The following is an 18,713-nucleotide window of genomic DNA, read 5'->3' as shown; positions in this document are numbered from 1 at the left end:
AGCTTCTGCTGTAACAATTTTAAATTTTTATAGACATAAAATACAAAAAAACCCAAACCATCAAAACAAGGAAATAAAATTCTACAGAATAGTCTTCCCCTTTTCTTTGTACTCCCTAAACCACTGTTTCTTCACCAACAAGCACACAACTTCATATTATCAAAGCATGACAGACCACAGCCTTGAGGACCTGCCAGTGCTCTGTTCAAACTTAGCTGAACCAGATTCTCCACTGGAACTTGAAAATGAGGACATTTTTTCCTGACAGGTCATATGGCAAGATATAACTCAATTCTGAACCAGATTCCAAGCCAATCTGTCTCAACACGAACCATCGCAGGACCTCCTGGTGAGCCAGGTCGGCCAGGGGCTCCAGGGCCACAGGGTGAACAAGGATCACCAGGCATGCAAGGGTTTCCAGGAAGTCCTGGTCAACCAGGAAGACCAGGAGAAAGAGGTAGGCTTCATACTTCGCATAGAAAAAAATATACCTCCCTTTCCTGATATATTCTGATGGCTTTTGCCTCCTATCTAAATTTGAGAACAACAATTTTCTCACTAGTTGATTGGTGAGCTCAACACAGACCATAATGAAAGCTCTGGAGACTCTCAGTCATGAAGGTAATGCAGGCTTTGCCAGGTGTGATTTGGCAGGATCAGACAGAGGTTAAATGCCTAAACTGCTGAAGATTGGTGGCATCTAATTGGGCACATGACATCACATCATTCTTTCATCTTAGTAGGACTCTGAAGTGAGCTGGAGCTGTAATTGTATAAGCAAATGAGCTTTTGGAAAAGGCAGCTGCAAAACTGATAGATTCGTGTTGGGGAAAGATCGAACTTTTCTGCTAAACTTGAAATGTGTCAGTCTCAAGATTTCTAAGTTGTGATAGTCTGAAAGGAGCAAGGTTGATAAGAAGAGGGGAAAAAAAATCCTCGTTTATGAAGGGTTGAGAGCATCAGGGAGAGGAAATGGTGAGGTCAGAGAGAAGTACTATATTTAACTGTTCATTTACTGTAATTCCCCTCTGTATTCTTATGTGTATGCTAGATCCCTTTCTCCTTTCCTCCTCCAGCATTGTCTAATAAAGAAACAAGCTCCATGTTTTGATTTACTCTCCCTCTGTGCAACCCTGGTAATCTTTGGTGTACCGGAGTAGCGCTAACAGAGGTAGTCCTGAGTGGATCTGTGATTGTGAAAGTGCTTTGAAGACCATCACACGAGGAAGTCACCAAAAACCCAAGAGACAAATGCGATATTCAAGAGCAATGAATTGGTGTTGCTGTTGCAAAATCTAAAATGGGATTTTAAAAATGAATTGCTATGAAGGCTGTTCAGTTCAGGAGCTTAATAGTTCCAGATCACAGTAGCCATGATGACCAGAGTTAAAACATTGTTTTGAAAAGAAAGCCTTTGAGTGAACCTGTCAGTCTGTGGGTCCTTTCTTCCCCTCAAGACTGTAATTCTAATTGCCTTCTTGAAAAAAGAGACAAGGTTTAGGGTACTAGCCTCTCAGTCATGCTGCTGCCTGCTCCAGCTGAGCAGAGACCAGACACTGTCCAGAAAAAAGGAGGAATGAGGGGGTGGGAAGCAAGTAGGAAAGAAAATTGGAAGAGGCGGCACGTGAGAAACTGACTTCAAAAGTGGTGACCCGGAGAGACTGAATGCAGTTTTCAGGGTCATTGCTTAAAATACTAGTGTATTTTGAATGGCTTCTCAGGCAGGAACTGTTTAAGTACACAGAATATTTTGCTGGGGCTTCAGGAATGGAGGAACCAAAATGCAGGTTACAAAAAGGGAAACCTGTCTGACATTTAGCATGTATTTTCCATTTTATTTGTTGTGCTGAGGCCCAGGCCCGCACGTTGTAGTACTATGAAATCACAGAGTGATTAGATATAGTCATTTAAATGATGTAGGTTAACTCACTGCTGATTATTAATATCTGGGAAACAGCATTGATAATAGAGTGAGTACAGAAGGGGTAAAAGCACATTAAAAAAAAGAATATTATTCTTTTCCTGTCTCTAGAGATAACTGATGTTAGAAGGGACTGATTTTGGCAGGTAGTGCTTGTGGGGAGATTCATACTTGGTAGAGAGCAAGCACTTATCAAGCTTACTTCAAGAACTATAATCAGTCAGCCAGGGCTCTCTGCAGATTTTCATAAAATGTGATGCCAAATGTTGGGAGTGTTTTACAGTATTTATAGCTTAAAATGAGATTGTTTTCAGAAAAAAGAATCTATGTGTAAACTTAAAGACAAAATAATTGGCTTTATTTGAGTGAAACGGTTTTTAGGACATTCACGTAACCGGAGCCTTGCACAGAACCTGGAAGGGAGAGGAAGAAGCTCATTCAGAACCTAGGGAAAAAAAATAGAATAATTACTTTTACCAGCATCATGCTTGTGGAGATTGGAAGTTTCTTGTGCATTCCCAATTCTCACTTGATTCCTAACTACATATCATACAGTGAAGTAGCAGACTAAAATTCCTCTGCTTCTAGATGGAAGGGTTTTTAGTCTCCAGTGAATACAGAGAGGAGGGTAAATGGACAGACCCCATCCCTTGCTGTGTTCTGAAGCGCTGTTTGTATTTAACTTGTTCAGCAAGTCACAATGTATAGTCCTGTCCTGAAGATCTCCAGCCAGCCACTTGGAAGTCTTCATGAACAATGTGTTTCTTTTTGCTGATGTCATCAGCATTTTTGTTGTATATGAAGTCAATTTAATGTTCAAAACCAGTGCCAGATTAGCAACTCTGAAAAGTCATCCTCCACCTTTAAGTGCAGAAAATACACTGCAACAGTGACAGCAGTGTCCACAGAGCGTACTAAAAAGCAATAGACGTTAGAAGGGAAAAAAGACTGGTTTGTCTATTTAGCAGAGTGTTGCCTTTTTTCCCTCAGAGTTCAAACTATTGGGATTGCTGCAAAAACCTGTTACTGGCTCTGAGCTGAATGGCAAGGTGCTGGTAGAGTGGGAAGAGAAAAGGTGGGGGGAGGCTAGACATTTCTTCCTACTCACCTCTCTTGCCCACCACCCATTCGTCCCAGCCTGTGAGAAGGGGGAACTTCTGAAAGCAGCGTGTGGAACTGGTTAGAAATCATGCACCAAAGAGAGCTTTACTGGAAAATGTAAGCAGTGAGAGATCTTGAGATCAGTGAACTTCCCTGCTAACTTGCCTGGCCAGTAACTTCTTTTCCCTTGTTTACCTTGTCACTCTGCCAAGCATTAATCAGATGTTTTGGAAGGAGGCTTGGATTGAGAGAGTGTCTTAGAGTTTTGTTAGAAACCTCCACTTGAACTTCTAGGTCCGGGGTGTCCCATTCCCGAATGTATTCTCTCACTAGTAACACACTGAGCTGGTCCTTCCAAGAAAGACCACCTCAGTGAGAAAGGATAAATCATTCTCTCGACAGATTCAGTTGTCAGTGTCTGTTGCCAGCTGAGATCTATTTTTTCCAGTGTAGACATAAGTGAATGGATTAGGATCACACTTAGACATTTGTTATTTAGTTTCCCCAGTTGATTATTGTTTTAGCCGTACGCTGCGGGGTTTATCTGTGGTATTTTTCTAATGATGTAAAAAGCAACATCTCTGGCAATCTCAATATTTGTTAGCAATATTAACATTTTATTGGTGCCCCAACAGGCCATTTGAATTGGACCAGTCATTTAAACATTAAGGAGGCCACATTGTGTTATCAGTCCCCTGTAGTACATAATCCTAGATAAATTACTAGCATTTTGTTTTCTTACATATTTGCATAAATATAGGAGTTCAGAAAAAACCAAACCCAAGCACTGATTATTCACAACACTCATCTCTATTTTTATTTTAACTAGTGCACAGCACTGGTTTCTATTTCTATTTCAGCTAGTTTGAACATCTTTTGTTTTGATTTTATGTTTATGAACTGGGACTTAAATAACTAGTGTCTAGCTTCTGAGTGCTCAGAAAGCAGTTGGACTTATGCAAAGTAATATATAAAAACAAAGATTCAGCGTGGGTTTTTTCTTTTTTTCAGTTATTTCTATAATATGTGGGTAGTTTTCTCAACTTTGAGGAAAATGTAAAAGCCATAGTAAAAATTATGCTGAGGCACTGCTAGCTTTCAGATGCTGTGAAAATGCAGTTGTTCTTCTAACTGCTGGGTGGACTTCTGCTCTTATGATGTGTCCTGAAGTGATGCACAAAACTTATGGCTACTCACTCCATCCCACTATGATTAAAATATAATAAATACCTAAGCTGTCACTGGGAAAGTCACTATTCTCAAGTATAGCTTCATCCATATTTGCTTTCTGGCTTCATATGAAAGAGTTAATTAAACATGTGTTATCAAAAGCCACATGTTTACAGGTCTGATGGCAAAATTCCAATGGAATTAAATGGAACTTTTGCCAGTTGAGTCAATTAAATATTTTTATTTCCAATTTTAGCTTCATCTGGATAAAAAAAAAATCACCCTGTGTTATTATACATTATGGTTACCACTGAACGTCTTTGAAAGAGGACATTTTTGGTAGCAGTCTAGTTTTTCTTAATTGCAATATGCAGTTCTCCTCAAAGGACAGTATTCTCTTAAAGACAAAAACAGATAAGCAATTCCTAGGATTTCCTTTCATGCAGAAACCATGGACATTTAATTTTCTTTGCGAGGGAATGTATTGATGATCTTGGTTTCGTTTTTAATAACTGATGCTATCAGAGGTATCTTTAGCAGAGCATTGGAAATAATTGATTTCAGTTGCTTGTGATCTCCATGGGGCTGAACCCAGGCCATTGCTTACTTTGGATGGGGACAAGACATAAAAAAGTGGTTAGCATGAAGAGGGAGAGACAGTTTGATGGTATTGCTGAAGTATGTCCAGAGCACAAATATGAAAACAGTTCCCGGAATTTGAAGCCACTCTAACTCAAATGACAAATTTTGATACACATTTTATCCCTGAGAGTGATTAACCATTGTGGTAACTTACATGGAGAGTGATGTCTCGTCTGGTTGACTTTTTGTAAGCTATGCTCTAATGAAACGCAAAGATGACCTTGACAGAAAGCGAAATGGGAGAATTTTGAACGTTCTGTCATTTATAGGAGGGAGTCATTAACTATGACCAAGAGGTCTGTGAAGCTGTTAACTTACTCTCATTAAAGAGCTTTGGTGGAAAGTCCATTAGGGGAGCCCGTGGAGTGCTCGATTTTAACTCGTGAGTTTTGCCCTAGGAGTAGGGTATTCTTGCTTCAGTGTTTATGTTCTCTTTCACTTGGGTAAACTTTACTGGAAATTAGACTAAAAGAAACCTGAAGCAGACTTGTATCTTGGCTTTCAGTACGTTTGCTTTAGGAACTTGATATCCGTGTGATTTCAAAGAAGGTTTGCCCTGCGCAAGAGCTTCATAACTTGTTCCAGAATTAATATTTTATTTTTAGCCTGAGTAGATTTGTTCCATATTTATAATTTCTTACTGCAGTTTATTCTGTGAACATTGCGTATGGGTGTGTGTTCTTGTGTAAAGAATAATAATTGAGTGCATGGAAGGCTGTGATTTGAAAACATTGTGGCAATTGTCTTTGAAGTCACCGTGTAATGTTATCATACAGTAGGATAAGCAATGGTCCTTGTACTAAACATCTGTGTAGATTCCAGATGGTTATCATGGGCCAGTCTTCTTATGATCAAAGCAATCCACACATACAGACTTTGCCTTTTACAAATGGCAAGCATTTCCTTACAGAGCACGTATGGTAAGAGACAATTTAGATGAGTTTACCTTGTTAAAAGGCCTGGAGCAGAAGTAGCGAATTGCAACAGAGGAGTCTCTCCGTACGTTTGAAGCAAGCCAGGGCTAAGCAAATTTTAGGTATCTGGAAAGTGCATTTGGAATGCAGGACAAGAGGTTTGCCTGAGAAATTTGTCTTTAAAATGGATGGAATTCTGTTGTTGATCACAGATGACGTGTGTTTTTGGCAGGTTCCCCCAGGAATATAAGTGTAGGTTAGAGAGTGTATCTGCCACCTAGGACTGCTTCCTACGTACACTATGCAATGCAATCATTCATCAAAGGTTCTGGATAGCACTTCTGACTGAAACTGCAATGTCTGCTAACCAAATGCTGGATTGCAAACAGGAGATTCATACTGGACTTGGAAGACAGCCTCTGAGAGCAGGAATCCCATGTATTACATTGCTAAGAATCCCAGAAGAAAAGATGTTAGCAAATTTCAAGATACCTGAGTAATTTAAACACTTAAGACCCATTGACCTTCAGTGAGATTTAGGAGCTAGTGCTACCAAAGGCTATGGCTATAAAATTCCTGAAACTTACCTTTTGGGCAGTTTATAATCTGAAAGTCTAAAACAGTCTGAACAAGAGCAATACGTACCTTGTACAACCATGAGGGTAAGGTAGGTGTACTGCAGTATGTTAGTATACAGCAGTCAGACACAAATTTGCTCTGTTGTTCTGAGATCACCAAAGGGGTTGTATTAACGGTGCTGAGCCCTTCCTTAGCAACGAGGTTGTATTAGCTCAAGGCTACACCTTCATCAACCTGGTCACATTGCTTTTACTGCTCTTGTAGTTTGGCCAGAGGTTGCTCGTTATCTACCTGCAAAAGGCTAGTAGGAACTAATTTAGTTGTAAGAGAAAGCTGTGGTGTACAAGCAAGATAGAAAATAGGAAGATTAGATGTGAAGGAGGCTTGATGGAAGAGATGGCGGTGCTAGTTCCTCTCCAGCTTTTCTCCAGTGGCTAAATGGTTAGAGCATAATTTCAGGAAATTTGAAGCTGCGTTCCTTTCCTACCTACTACCACCACTGGGAGAAGGTCTTGTGGTCCAGTTTGATGAATATATTCCTCTGCGTTTTGGATATTAGATCTTGGAATAAGGTCTGAAACAAGGCCTCCCTCTCCCTGATAAGTTTTTGAGCAGTTAGGCTAGAGCTGTTCTTAATCTTTTTGGCCTAATGCATCCTGAGGTGGTAGTCAGAACCATTGAGTAGGGGAGAACATACAGTCATGTATCCAAGCCACATCATCAAGATTGTCTACACTTGAACATCCAAGATTTCTGGATTTCAGCTATATGCCACCATCTAAAAATCTGCAGAGCCTGCATGTGGGATGGGTCTCAGCACAGGAGAGACGGGTCTCAGCACGGCAGAGCCACTTTGTGCTGCTGTCTGCACTGTGGAATGAGCTCTGGAGTTCGGGGGGCTCAAATATGCTGGAAAATGGAAGGGCACTAGAGAAGAGGAGAGGAGACCCCTGAAACCCTATTGACCACAGCCCTCTGAAACCCTACTGGCCTCTTACCCAGACTAGGGCTCATAAAAACTAGTGGGATCATGATGCTGTTATCATTTAAATCTTTCAGTGTGCATGTGTTTACCTGTTTCTCTAGAGAGGTAGATAGAGAGGTAAAATGTGTGCCCTGGTGAGTCAGCTCTGGGAGCTGTTCCTAGAGGGGTACATTCATGGCATGCCTCCCTTTAGCATTTCTTCTTTATTTTATTGTGACCACCTTAGCACTCTGGCTTCTGTAACCTATCCCAAATGCCTAGCTCTCTTCAGGTACTCTAGAGCGAGTGTAGGTGCTTAATGAGTTGTGTGCATCAGACTAGGCTTCATTCCTCTGCCAAGCCTAAATGCCCTTTGAAAAGCTAGCTCTGTGGCAGCTCTGTAGGTTTTGAGACTTGTGGTTGTAGATCGTTTTGAGAATTTCACCTAAGATTTTAAACAGGGGAGGAGGCACTCACTGTGCCTTGAGTGTCACAGTAAGCAGAGGTGAAAGTATTAAACCAGCAAAGGAGAACCCAGCCCACGGTCACAAGAATTCCAGGTCCTTGAATATCACTGTGAAGCATCCCTGGAAGTCAGTGTGAAGTGCCAGTCATGGGATAACAAGCTTATGTGATCAGAAATCTGGCTACTGAGAGTGATACGAGCAAGAATTTGCCAATAAGCTTGGCAGGTGATTCAGGAAATGAAGAATTACAGTAATCAAATCAACATGTTTTAGAGTCTCCAGGTCAGAACACATTCTGGGGTACGCCCTGGCACTTGTGTTCCTACACTGGTCAAAGGAACGTTTGGTAATGCTTCTAACATGTGCTGACATAGATAGGGAATAACGTTAGACTCAGAAGAAACTGCTGCAGCATTGTAGTCATCAAATGACTGAACGGTCAGGACAACCAAACACAAAGATGTCACTTTTAGTAGTAATTGTGCAAATATTCCGTTATCCATAAATTCAGGGATGAGGCATACAAGACCTTGCTCTGCCTCACCCAATATCCTCTGGAAGCAAGAGGAAGATACCTGCTATTTGCAAAATAATGGTATGAACATCACCCAAATTATCACACCTGCTCTCTTTTGCTGCTTCCTGATAATTTATTTTGGCCATGGTATTTCTTCTCTTGGTGGCCAAGTCTCTCCTGTAAAATACAGTGTTACTAGAGACACTTGTAAAGCTTTGGAGACCCGCTAATGGAAAATGCTGTGAGAAGTGGCTATGGTTGTGTAATTTCTCTGTGATAAAATAACTGGTCACCGAAAGACGTTTTTTTTAACTCAACAACAAAATTGTGCAACCAAAGGAAATAAAAGCTACAAAATGGAAACAGGAAATACTTCAACTATGCCAGGACAGTGGCAAAAAGCCTTGTAGAGGTAAGACAAAGAGCTCATCATGCTTTGGTTAAAAATGGTGTGCTCAGTATGTAGCTACTGATTGCAGCGGTGTGCCCTGTGTTTTCCAGTGATTGGGCTACATGGTATATTGCCCTGGAAGCCACCTGTTATGTAGAAGACCTAGAACTCCTCAGCAGATACCAAATCCCCTGTAATTCAGTAGACTCTTACTTTGTAAACTCGATGTGAGCAATTCTTTGTCAGTGATGGGGTTTAATTACAATTTTTTTCACAGTTAAGAGTTTGTGCTTACTTATTTGCTTCCATCAGAAATTAGCTTAGGAAGGAAAAAAAAATCTTCTGTGGCTCCTTGCAAAAAATGAGGTGTCTTCCAGATGTTTTTCCCTAAGAGGTAATAGTTACCTGAGCAGAAGGGAAGGAAGGAGGCCAGTCAGTTGAAATTGTAGATGCTGCCCCATCAAGGGTAGCAGATGTTTTCTTTCTGCTTTGTTTTTATGAAGGTGCTCTCTATTGGCTTTGACTCTGAAAGTGTGGAAGCTGTGAAGCAGGGAGAGCAATTACCAGTGCTGGGAGGTCTGGAAAATGGGGGGAAAGTCCCACAAACCAGCCTGGATTTTGTGTCTTTGAGCCATCCAAATCAAACACAGACTTTATGAGAGTTTCCAAGTCGCCGGTGGAAACTCAGGTTCTGGAATTTGTAGTTTTGACACCTACTTTAATTTGACACTGCTCATTGTGATCGCTGCTTATAGAAGGTGTTTTTATAGGATGCCATAGTGGTAGTGCAGAAGGAGATGGAAAGCTGGAAGAAGGTAGTGCCTTCTCTGGATTACTAGATCTGTGATCTCCATGGATCAGACCCAATGATTGAAATTCAGGGCCATGAGCAAGTGTGGGGACACAACTCAGTGGCTGTGCATGTTGGAGCATCAGACTTCTGTGGCTGGGAACCTCTTAGACTGGGCTTTGTTTGGGGGGACAGATTTTGACTGTGCTGGAACTCCTTTCTTGTGTTTTAGCAAGACTGCAATAACCCACGATAACTCTCTCCATTTATGCATAGAACCATCTTGTGCTGAACCACTGTTTGGTGGGTGAATGTTTGAAGGAAAATTGTCTGTCACATTAAAAAATGTGACTTCTCTGGGCCACACAGTAATTTATAGACAGCTTTGTGAAGCTCTGAGGATCCTTCTGACTTACAATACTTGTACCTTGGTGTAGTCCAGAGGCAGCTTTCCAGCAGGAAGTGCAGCCTGGAAACTGGCCGATGCCTCTGCATACCACCTCGATGAAACCACCATGGCAGGAGGAATGTTTAAGACCCCAGGAATGCCATGTTTCCCTTGAGAGGCTGTCAGGGAAGGGAGGGAAAAAGAACCAAGTAATTCTTTATTTTTACCTCCTTCCTTCTTTGCCATCTGTTTTTACATGAAAAATAACATATGGAACTATAATCCCGGTTAAATAATAAACACTGCGCACAGTTTTGTTCAAAATGTGACTCTGATCAGAGTACTATTTCCTTAGGTTTACCAGGCGAGAAAGGAGAAAAAGGCAATCCAGGTGTGGGAACACAAGGACCCCGAGGCCCACCAGGATCTACAGGTAAAGTTGTTAAGTTTGGGACACCTGGATTAGACCACTCTGACCCGTGTGCAAAGCAGCTAAGACCTGCATGGCTCTGTCCTCCACTTCTAAGGCTTAAGCAGCAGAACGGTCAGTAGTTCAGGCATCTTAACTGTCGTAATTTTCTTACTATGCAATAGGACGTTGCGCTGTGTCATGTGATGGTGTCATCAGTCACACAAGTATTTTCCTTTTCCCTGTGATAAACTGCTTCTCCAAAACCTTCTTTTTTAATATTTTAGGGTTTTTTTTCAGAGATGGAGTCTGGAAGGGAAAAAAATCTGGACTAATTGCATTTGTTTTCCCATTGACTCAAGGTCATACCTAACTGTAACTTGACAGAGAAATGTATATTAATTAAGCACATTAATCACGGGGATTTAAATTTAGCGCCTGAAAAAGCAGAGAGGGCGATATCCAGGTCCTGTTGAAACAGGCATAAAATTGCATTGCCTTCGTTAGGATATTCTGGCCATTAGAGCACCAGTATCAAGGCTGGCGTTACCCAGAAGCTGTTCTGAAAGGGAGTGGGTGAATCAGGAGCTGCATAGGCATCCAGGGCTGTCCTCCCCCCCCACCCCAAAACTGCCCTTCCAAATGTCTGACACTTGGTGAAACATTTGCTCTAGTATAAATTTCTGGCTAAAAGCTGTCTCTGGCAAGGAAGATGAAGCAGCGGTTCCCCGTTCCTGACGAGCCTCCTCTCTGGCCGCTGCTTTGCCTTCCTTGCCAGAGGAACGCTGCAGCCTTTCCCTCAGCTTGCCCGGGGGAGTCGGAGCCAGGATCCCCAGTTCCTCTGCTCAAACTCTCTCTTGGAAGTGTTTGTAGCATGCTCAGTGCCATGGTTTCCAAGCACCAGGCCTGCCAAGGTGGCCTCAACTCACTGCTTTATGAAAGACGCTGCTCAGATGTTTCATCTCCCCCTTCTACACAGGACCTCCAGGAGAAAGTCGAACTGGCAGTCCAGGACCACCAGGTTCTCCAGGCCCACGAGGTCCCACCGGCCACATGGGGCCCCCGGGCTCACAGGGTGCTTCTGGCCCGCCGGGGTACTGTGATCCATCCTCCTGCGCTGGTTACGGCATGGGAGGTGAGTAGTCAGGAGCCGGGGCGGCTGCCGTTTGCAGAGGCGGGGGTGGCATTTTCTAACAGCCAAAGTAAGATGGAGGCTACTGGTGAACCTTGCGCTAAAACGTGGTAGTTCCCTAAAACCGTGCGTGTCCAGCGCTGCTGCATTTTGTGGGACTGCAGCGTGAAGAGAAGGTGACCCCAGCGTAGTGACCAAAGGAAGTCCACCATCTGGTCCCGGCCTGTAAAACGGATCCCGCCTAGTGGGTTTTTGTCCTGTACGTGTTTGTGTAGTTGTACGAGCCTGCTCCCTCTCAGCCGAACAGTCTGTGTGTTCAATCCCCACCTCCTAATGTTTGTGACAGCAGAGTTTTTACATCTGTAGTTTTTCAAACGTGTTGCTCAACTTCCTCTTCCATGTGCCTCCGAATGGCATGAGAGCATGACCCTTACTAAACCCCTAGTAGTGTAACCTGACACAGGGATGCACGTGTCCGTCATTAACCAGTGAAGCAATCTGGAGAAAATGATTCTTTCTACATCTTCTCTGTGTCTTACTTTCCCGTCTCGTTATAGCACGGAGAGGCCGTGGGAGGAGGTTAACACAATTGCCAAAAATTATGTCGCCCAACCTAAAATCGAAATTTATTAGTAAAGCGCTAGTTACTACAAATGTTACACATAAGGCATATTTGTTTGATGTTGACGGTTTAATCTGCCCGTGAGCTGGTTTGTACGTTTTACTTACCTGAATGTTTTTGTTGTCGTCTCTTCCTATCCTTTTCTCCTCCCCTCCCCTCCCCGTTGTTCATTTCCTGTTTTAAGGCCCAATCCCTTACAATGGCTACCAATCCAGAAGGTGAAAGGCTCATTCTGGTTCAGGTCTCATTTGGCTGAAGGTCAGAGATGGACGCTGAACTGCTCTGTGCTTTCCATCAACGATATTGACTACCACTAATGAACTTACTAGCTGCTGTACATGCACTTAGCTTCCTTGCACTGCTAAAAATTATTGCCTGACCCGTTTTTGCCTGTTAATCGTGTATTCTAGACCCTAATTGGAATAAGCTAAAGCAGGCAGATTGTGCAGTGTATAATAAGCACAGTATTACAACTGGACATTTGACAAATTCTGGTGGTGGTTTCCAACTAACTTGGCTGTCTGTTGGTGGGTTTCCAATTGCTCCAGCTTATTAATTTTGTTAAATGTTTCCACTGTTCCTTTATGTGAATAGAAGATGTGTATTTAAAGATTATATATATACTCACACACGTTATGTATATCTATATGTAAAATGTCAATTTCCTAATGAGTGCTTTAATTTTCTACTCCCCTTCTCCTGTGTTAACCGTATGAATACTCTTGGTGGTGGTGGGTTAAGGTGGATACGGTGAGCCAACTGATCAAGACATCCCAGTAGTGCAGTTGCCACATAACTCCTACCAAATCTATGACCCCGAGGACCTTTATGATGGTGAGCAACAGCTGTACGTAGTTCAGGGGTCCTACCCCTTACCATCCCCATACTCCCAGTCCTCCTATCCATCACCTCATCTTGCTCAACCAGAGTTTACTCCTGTTCGAGAAGAGACGGAAGCCGTTGAACTGAGATCCCCAGGAATTAGTCGCTTCACAAGGAAGATAGCCAAAAGGAGCGTCAAGACTCCGGTACGCAAAAGGGCGAATGGAAAAAAACCCTCTCGATGAACTGTTTAAAAAAGGGAAATGTGTTATGTGCATCCGTGTTTGGCCTTTTGTCCAGGTGCCTAACCTGTCACGGAAGATGTTTACAGGCTCTTATATTAAAGGAGAAAAAGAATGTACGTGGCCAGTTGACACAACAAATAACGGTAATTATCTTGCATGCCAGAAACTTAGTATGTTAGTGGGTTGGTGCTAGATGATGATGAAAGGTCACTTGTAGATCTTTCTCTGGAGTACTGTTCCCTGCACTATTCAAACTGTATCTAAAAAACCGCATCAGGCTAGTTGGTGTACGTAGAACCATGCAGAGAAGTTAATGTGGTTTTTTTTAATCCATGTTTTTCCCGTTGATTATGTTCCGTTAGTTTTGGATGAATTGCTTTACTAGCAGAGTAACCCTACTAAACTCACCAGAGAACAATGCATAATCAGGTTTCCTTGAACCCAGCTATTACTTTTGCAAAGAAATCTTATGTTAATGGAATATTTTTTTTAACCCACATTATATAAATACACAAGAATGTTCCGTGGGAGCACACTGATAATTTATTGTGAACCTCTTTCATTTCTGTTTTGTACGCAAATAAAAGTGGCAAGCTTTTATACATTAATTCTGTATTTGATTGATTTTTAGCTTGGAACAACTGTATGCATATTTGGGGAACAGAATGTAAAGAGAAGAAAGTACATTTTCCTTTTCAACACTTTTGGGCAACAGTTTTATTTTAAAGGATATAGGCACTTAGTAGAAACAATATTTAGCCTTATTTTTAAAATTATATATGAACAGTGTAGAGAGTAACTATGGGATGAGGTGGTCGTGTCATCTATGGACGTGAGATTTTACATATTGACACGCCAAGGTCAAAAGACTGGCAGGTGTAGTCGCGAAGGCAACTTGGATCAGCGAATGACGAGAGGAAGGAAAAACCCCAACCCAACCACTTGAGGAGCACAAAGCAATTCATTATGTTAAAGCAAACCAGGTAAATTATAAAGTGACTCAATGAACAGCTTTGAACGGTACTATGGAGACTAAGCATCAAAGCAGGATTTAACATAGCAGCTCAGAAATGTTCATTTAAGTTGAAAGCATAGATTCGGACCACTTCTAATCCAGCCCTATAAAGACACGTAGCGAGGATGGCCTGTGGATCCCAGGACTGTGTTCCTGCTTGCCCCTGAGTGGGTTCGATCTGTTCGTGCTCAGTTAAAGAAAGACCAGTAAAGAAAGAAAGAAGCTTTTGCTTCTGGCCACTGCCAGACACCCTCTTAGCTCACCAGGAAGAAGACAAACTGGTACCTTTGCTGTGTGATCTCACATTATCTGGCCTAGAATTCAGCCTCGTTAGTAACACAAAACATTTATACACGTGACTAACACCCACAGCTGTGTATATCCCAGGGCAAGACCTGGCTAGGTGGCTGTATGACTTTCTATGCTGTGTTTCTGTTCTCCTGTTATTTCTCTCACCCCTAGCTCCCACCACTTCCTTAGAGAAAGGTGAGAGAAGCTGATGGAAACGTGAGTTGAATGTCATTTCCTTACCTGGACATGCATTTAAAGTAGAAGGTAGAAAACTATCGCTCATCTTACGGACTTCACCTTCAAGCAGCTTACCCCCAGTTTACAGAATACTTCAGCACCAAGTGAGCACGGCTGTGTGCGCACACACGTGCCTATCATAGCCTGGCACACATAGCTGACAGAGAGATATTACTAAAATTAAAGGTTATGGGTGCATCACATGATTAACTAACTTACCTGCTTGCACTTGGCTGTGAACACCCACGTTAACTTGCCCCGAATGTGAACTCTCTCTCTGCCCCCTTCCTGGCTGGCACTCCCCCACCCATGTGTTGTACTGACACCTTCTAGAGTCTTCCCCATGATGTGCCAAATTGTAGGTCCTGTGGAAGCGACTCTGAGACGGTCACTGATGGAAAATCAGCGTTCAAGCAATTCTGCCTGTGTCATCTCAGAAAGACTTTGAGCCTCACGTTACAGTTCATAATTAATTTGCACCCCAGACTGGTCGTCAAGCAAGGCTATATCCAAATCTCAAGCTCCTGTGGGACCAGGAAGAGCAGTAGGGCAAAACCAGGGACGTGCGGAAGACAGCATAGACATAGTCAAACGCTTCAAAATAAGGCAATTGGTGTTATTTATTTGCCCCATATTTGAAATGAACAGTAACAGCCTGACCAAATCCCTGAGCGTGCCTGTGCTGTGCGGTTGGTGTCACCCACGCTGTGCCCCTCCAACAGTTCCTGCACTGGTCCCCAGTTGCCCGGGCTGGGGGCGCAGCTGGGAGCAGCACTGCACCCTTCTGCCCACGGGGAACCCGGGTGCCCCCGGCCTGTGGGGTCCCCAGCTCTGGGACACGCACCCGACTGGCCACCAACACAACCATCATCCCCCTCGCGCCATATGGGATGTACATGCAGCGAATCAAACAAACGATTACTTGGGGGTAATAAAGTAGGCATACTCACTACAATTTTCTAACTTACTTTACATACTAATGCACAAACTTTAATTGCACTAGTTAGTTTAACTTTGTATTTATAATGACATTTACTGGCACCCCACTAACCAGACGCTTCATGTATCACCGGTCATACGTTCACTTGCTGGGTACACCTTGGTAATGAAAAGTAACCAGTGGGCACTACCAAGTTATAAAAACATTATTCAGGATTTCTACGTTCGCCAGAAAAAGTAAGAAAGAGAGATGCAGATGGTCAACATTTTCTCCAAAATTCAGTCTCTGAATAATCACGAGTGTCTCGTATTTTTCCAGCCGGCCTAAGAAACTGAAGTTGCCAACTGTAAAGTATTCAGCACATGATGAACAGCTGATGCCACCCAGATCTTACCAATAAAGTATATGATATACTGTGTCCTTACACAAAAAGGAGCATTTACTTTAACCTACTCCTTTTAAAAATACTTTTACTAGTTAATTACATGTGGTTACTGACTTGGAAATGAAGTCTGCACATTCACTGGATAGGAACGGTTCCCAGGATAAGCTCATCTGAATGCCAAAGAAACGCCTGAAACCAAATCGTTATTTCATATAATGAAATATGATTATAAATAAAACAATGCTTTTCTTCTTATATGATGCTTGTGTACAACAGATATAGAAAACAAATTTTCCTCACCAAACATTGTAAAATTTGGCAGATGATAACATATCAGCACCTTTTACTATACAGAAAACAACAGGTGTGTCATTTATCTACACAACAGCTTTGGCTTGAGGGTTATCTGGACAGAAAAGCAGTAATGAACTTCAGGGAAGTAATTTGCAGAAGCAAAATAATTTTTAAAACTTATTTTGCATCATTCAACACATTAGTTTTCTTATTTGGTTTTCATAAGAAAAATGTTGCTGCTTCATTCTTTAATACATTTGTTAAGTAAGGCAGGCGTGTTTGCGTGACTTGAATCAAAATGAGATTTGGGCAGAAACACTCTTTCTAGAAGGCTGCTGAAGACTGCGAGATAAACTCCCACGGGACATAAAAAATGACCATCAGAAATCTCACCACTTCCTCATTTCTCCAAGATGCATCTTTTAACAATATTTTTCTTATCTCTGAAAGGACTACAGTAGGCATGCACGCATGTTTGGTACGTGCACTGCTTCCTCTGAAGAGCTGTGTTTTTCTAATGCAATTTGGCTCTGGAATAAGTTTGATTTTGCTTACCACCACCACAGTAACTGCAGTGGGTATACTCACCTAAAAAGATAAGGAAACTGCAGGCCTGCATAGACATGTGTGCAGCAAAATCTAATCGTGAATTTCATACGGTATATACACTCCGCATTCTAGAAGAGGCTTTCGGGAGAACCGCACAATATATTACAGAAGTAATCAACAGCTCAAGCCACTGTTGGTTTTTTTTTTTTTTCACATCCCCCAAAGAGAGAACGAGTTCTACATGAACAACTTCCTTTTTCTGTACTAAGACTGGCATCCTCTTATTCACCAAGCTGTGTAAAGATGGATCGATCACCTGTTTTACCAGAAAAGCAAATCAGACTATTTACCGACACTGTGCCGTTCGTGGGAGCTCTCTGAACATAATTATTCGCTGCTCTTACTGCATGGAAATCAAGTTTTGCAACTTTTAAAGCGAGATACTTCAGTAAACAATGTACTGTTTCCATGAGATGTAAATATTCATTAAAAATGTATCAATTCTTTAATAATACTATTAAAGCAAATGTAATTAACAAATACCAGGTCATACAACTCAGAGTACAGGTGGCATCAACAACATAATATCCATTCTTAGCTGTTTCAAATACAGTAATTTCTGTAATCTTTCCAAATAAAGTTTGCTAACACCTGTCAGAAACATTCTGTATAGAAGGGTTGACTGAGATGCACAGATGCTTCCATGTTAGAAGAATTTTTTTTCAAGGAGGAGACATTCCTGATGGCAGTTCTTCTTCTTTGTTATTACTTCCTTCGAAAATCTTTAGGTCTGGGGAAAAAAAAAAGAAAAAAAAAAAAGAGCACTTTTAAGAATTGTACAGGAACTACAGTGGCTTTGCTTTAAGGATGCAATAACAGCCATATCTATTTTTATTTTCTTATTCTGGTGCTTGAAGTTTTTGTGCTGATGAATACTTTCTGGATTACATTAAAAAGACAGAACAAATCAAAGAAGTTCACTAAGACCTCTAAGAATTTACAGACATCAGGACTAGTTGGTCAAGGTGTTTCTCACGAGCCACTCCTACTTTCCTAAGCAAAACAAAAAGCATCTTTAACTGAATGCAGTCTCGCAATGACTTTAAACACTAGTATTAATTTGTCTCCACTTTTAAAAAATGAATAATCCGTGCATAAGATGGCAAGTTTTAAGTTAACAGCACAGTCCACCACAACACTACCAGAAAAATTAAAACTGATTATTTAAAGAAAAATTTTGAATTTACTTTGAATCTTAAAGGTTCTGCTTGGATGACAAACGTGGAAAACATTCAGACAACAGACTGCTATTTGTAATCCTCTGCAATTTCCTATTCAAGCACATGTCACTCACTCTGCCTGCCACACAGCCACTCGCCGCAGAAACCGCATTCTCCCTGAACCTACAAGGCACAGGATCAGACTAGATCATGGTTTTTAGAAGAATGCCAAGTTTGAGGGCAGGCTGCAAGCCTACATCCCTAACAGATTCTGTGTGCACAGCATGAACGGGCTGCTCTTCACAGCACACTGCACCCACACGCAAACACACCACACCACCTGCAACAATACAACCTGTTATAAATAAAGCAGCCCTTTATTCTTGACTCTTCTGATTGTTTCTCTCATATATGAATCAAAACAGGTAATGCGAACTGTGTCTCACTAGAACTGAACAAGAGATGCAGTAACAAAGGTTTTGTAAACATGTAATGGGATACTAAGTCAGTGGATTTGCTGTGAAGTTAAATGAAAACAAAGTCTGGAATACAGGAAAAGCTGCAATCCACAACAGTAAACCAAGTTAAATTTACAATGGTGGTAAATTTTATCATTAATTTTGTTCACCAATGCAAATTAAAAGCAGAGAGCAATGGATGCTTTGGGGACAGAGAGTTCAGATGACTGCAGAGATGCCATACAGAAAT

General features: G+C 41.8%; 2 protein-coding genes across 4 annotated transcripts in view; one reads left to right on the top strand and one right to left on the bottom strand.

Moving 5' to 3' along the window:
- COL14A1 (collagen type XIV alpha 1 chain) overlaps positions 1-13,682 on the top strand; it is a 127,412-nt gene extending 113,730 nt beyond the window's left edge. For 2 of the 3 annotated variants that reach the window (XM_076329171.1, XM_076329172.1), the window contains 4 exons: positions 269-457; positions 10,200-10,277; positions 11,233-11,388; positions 12,749-13,682. In XM_076329171.1, the coding sequence (XP_076185286.1) occupies positions 269-457; positions 10,200-10,277; positions 11,233-11,388; positions 12,749-13,074 (749 nt within the window). In that variant the 3' untranslated portion in view covers positions 13,075-13,682. Of the gene's footprint in view, positions 1-268; positions 458-10,199; positions 10,278-11,232; positions 11,389-12,191 lie in introns of all 3 variants that reach the window. The other variant, XM_076329173.1, reaches the window with a different exon arrangement.
- MRPL13 (mitochondrial ribosomal protein L13) overlaps positions 13,600-18,713 on the bottom strand; it is a 41,864-nt gene continuing 36,750 nt past the window's right edge. Inside the window, exon 7 of the mRNA XM_076329175.1 lies at positions 13,600-17,575. Coding sequence (XP_076185290.1) covers positions 17,551-17,575 — 25 coding nt within the window. The 3' untranslated portion in view covers positions 13,600-17,550. The remainder of the gene's footprint in view (positions 17,576-18,713) is intronic.

This window comes from Aptenodytes patagonicus, chromosome 2, assembly GCF_965638725.1.
Source record: "Aptenodytes patagonicus chromosome 2, bAptPat1.pri.cur, whole genome shotgun sequence".
In the NCBI taxonomy this organism is placed as follows: domain Eukaryota; kingdom Metazoa; phylum Chordata; class Aves; order Sphenisciformes; family Spheniscidae; genus Aptenodytes; species Aptenodytes patagonicus.
Note: the sequence above shows the minus strand (reverse complement) of the source record. Positions and strands in the feature narration are given on the sequence as shown.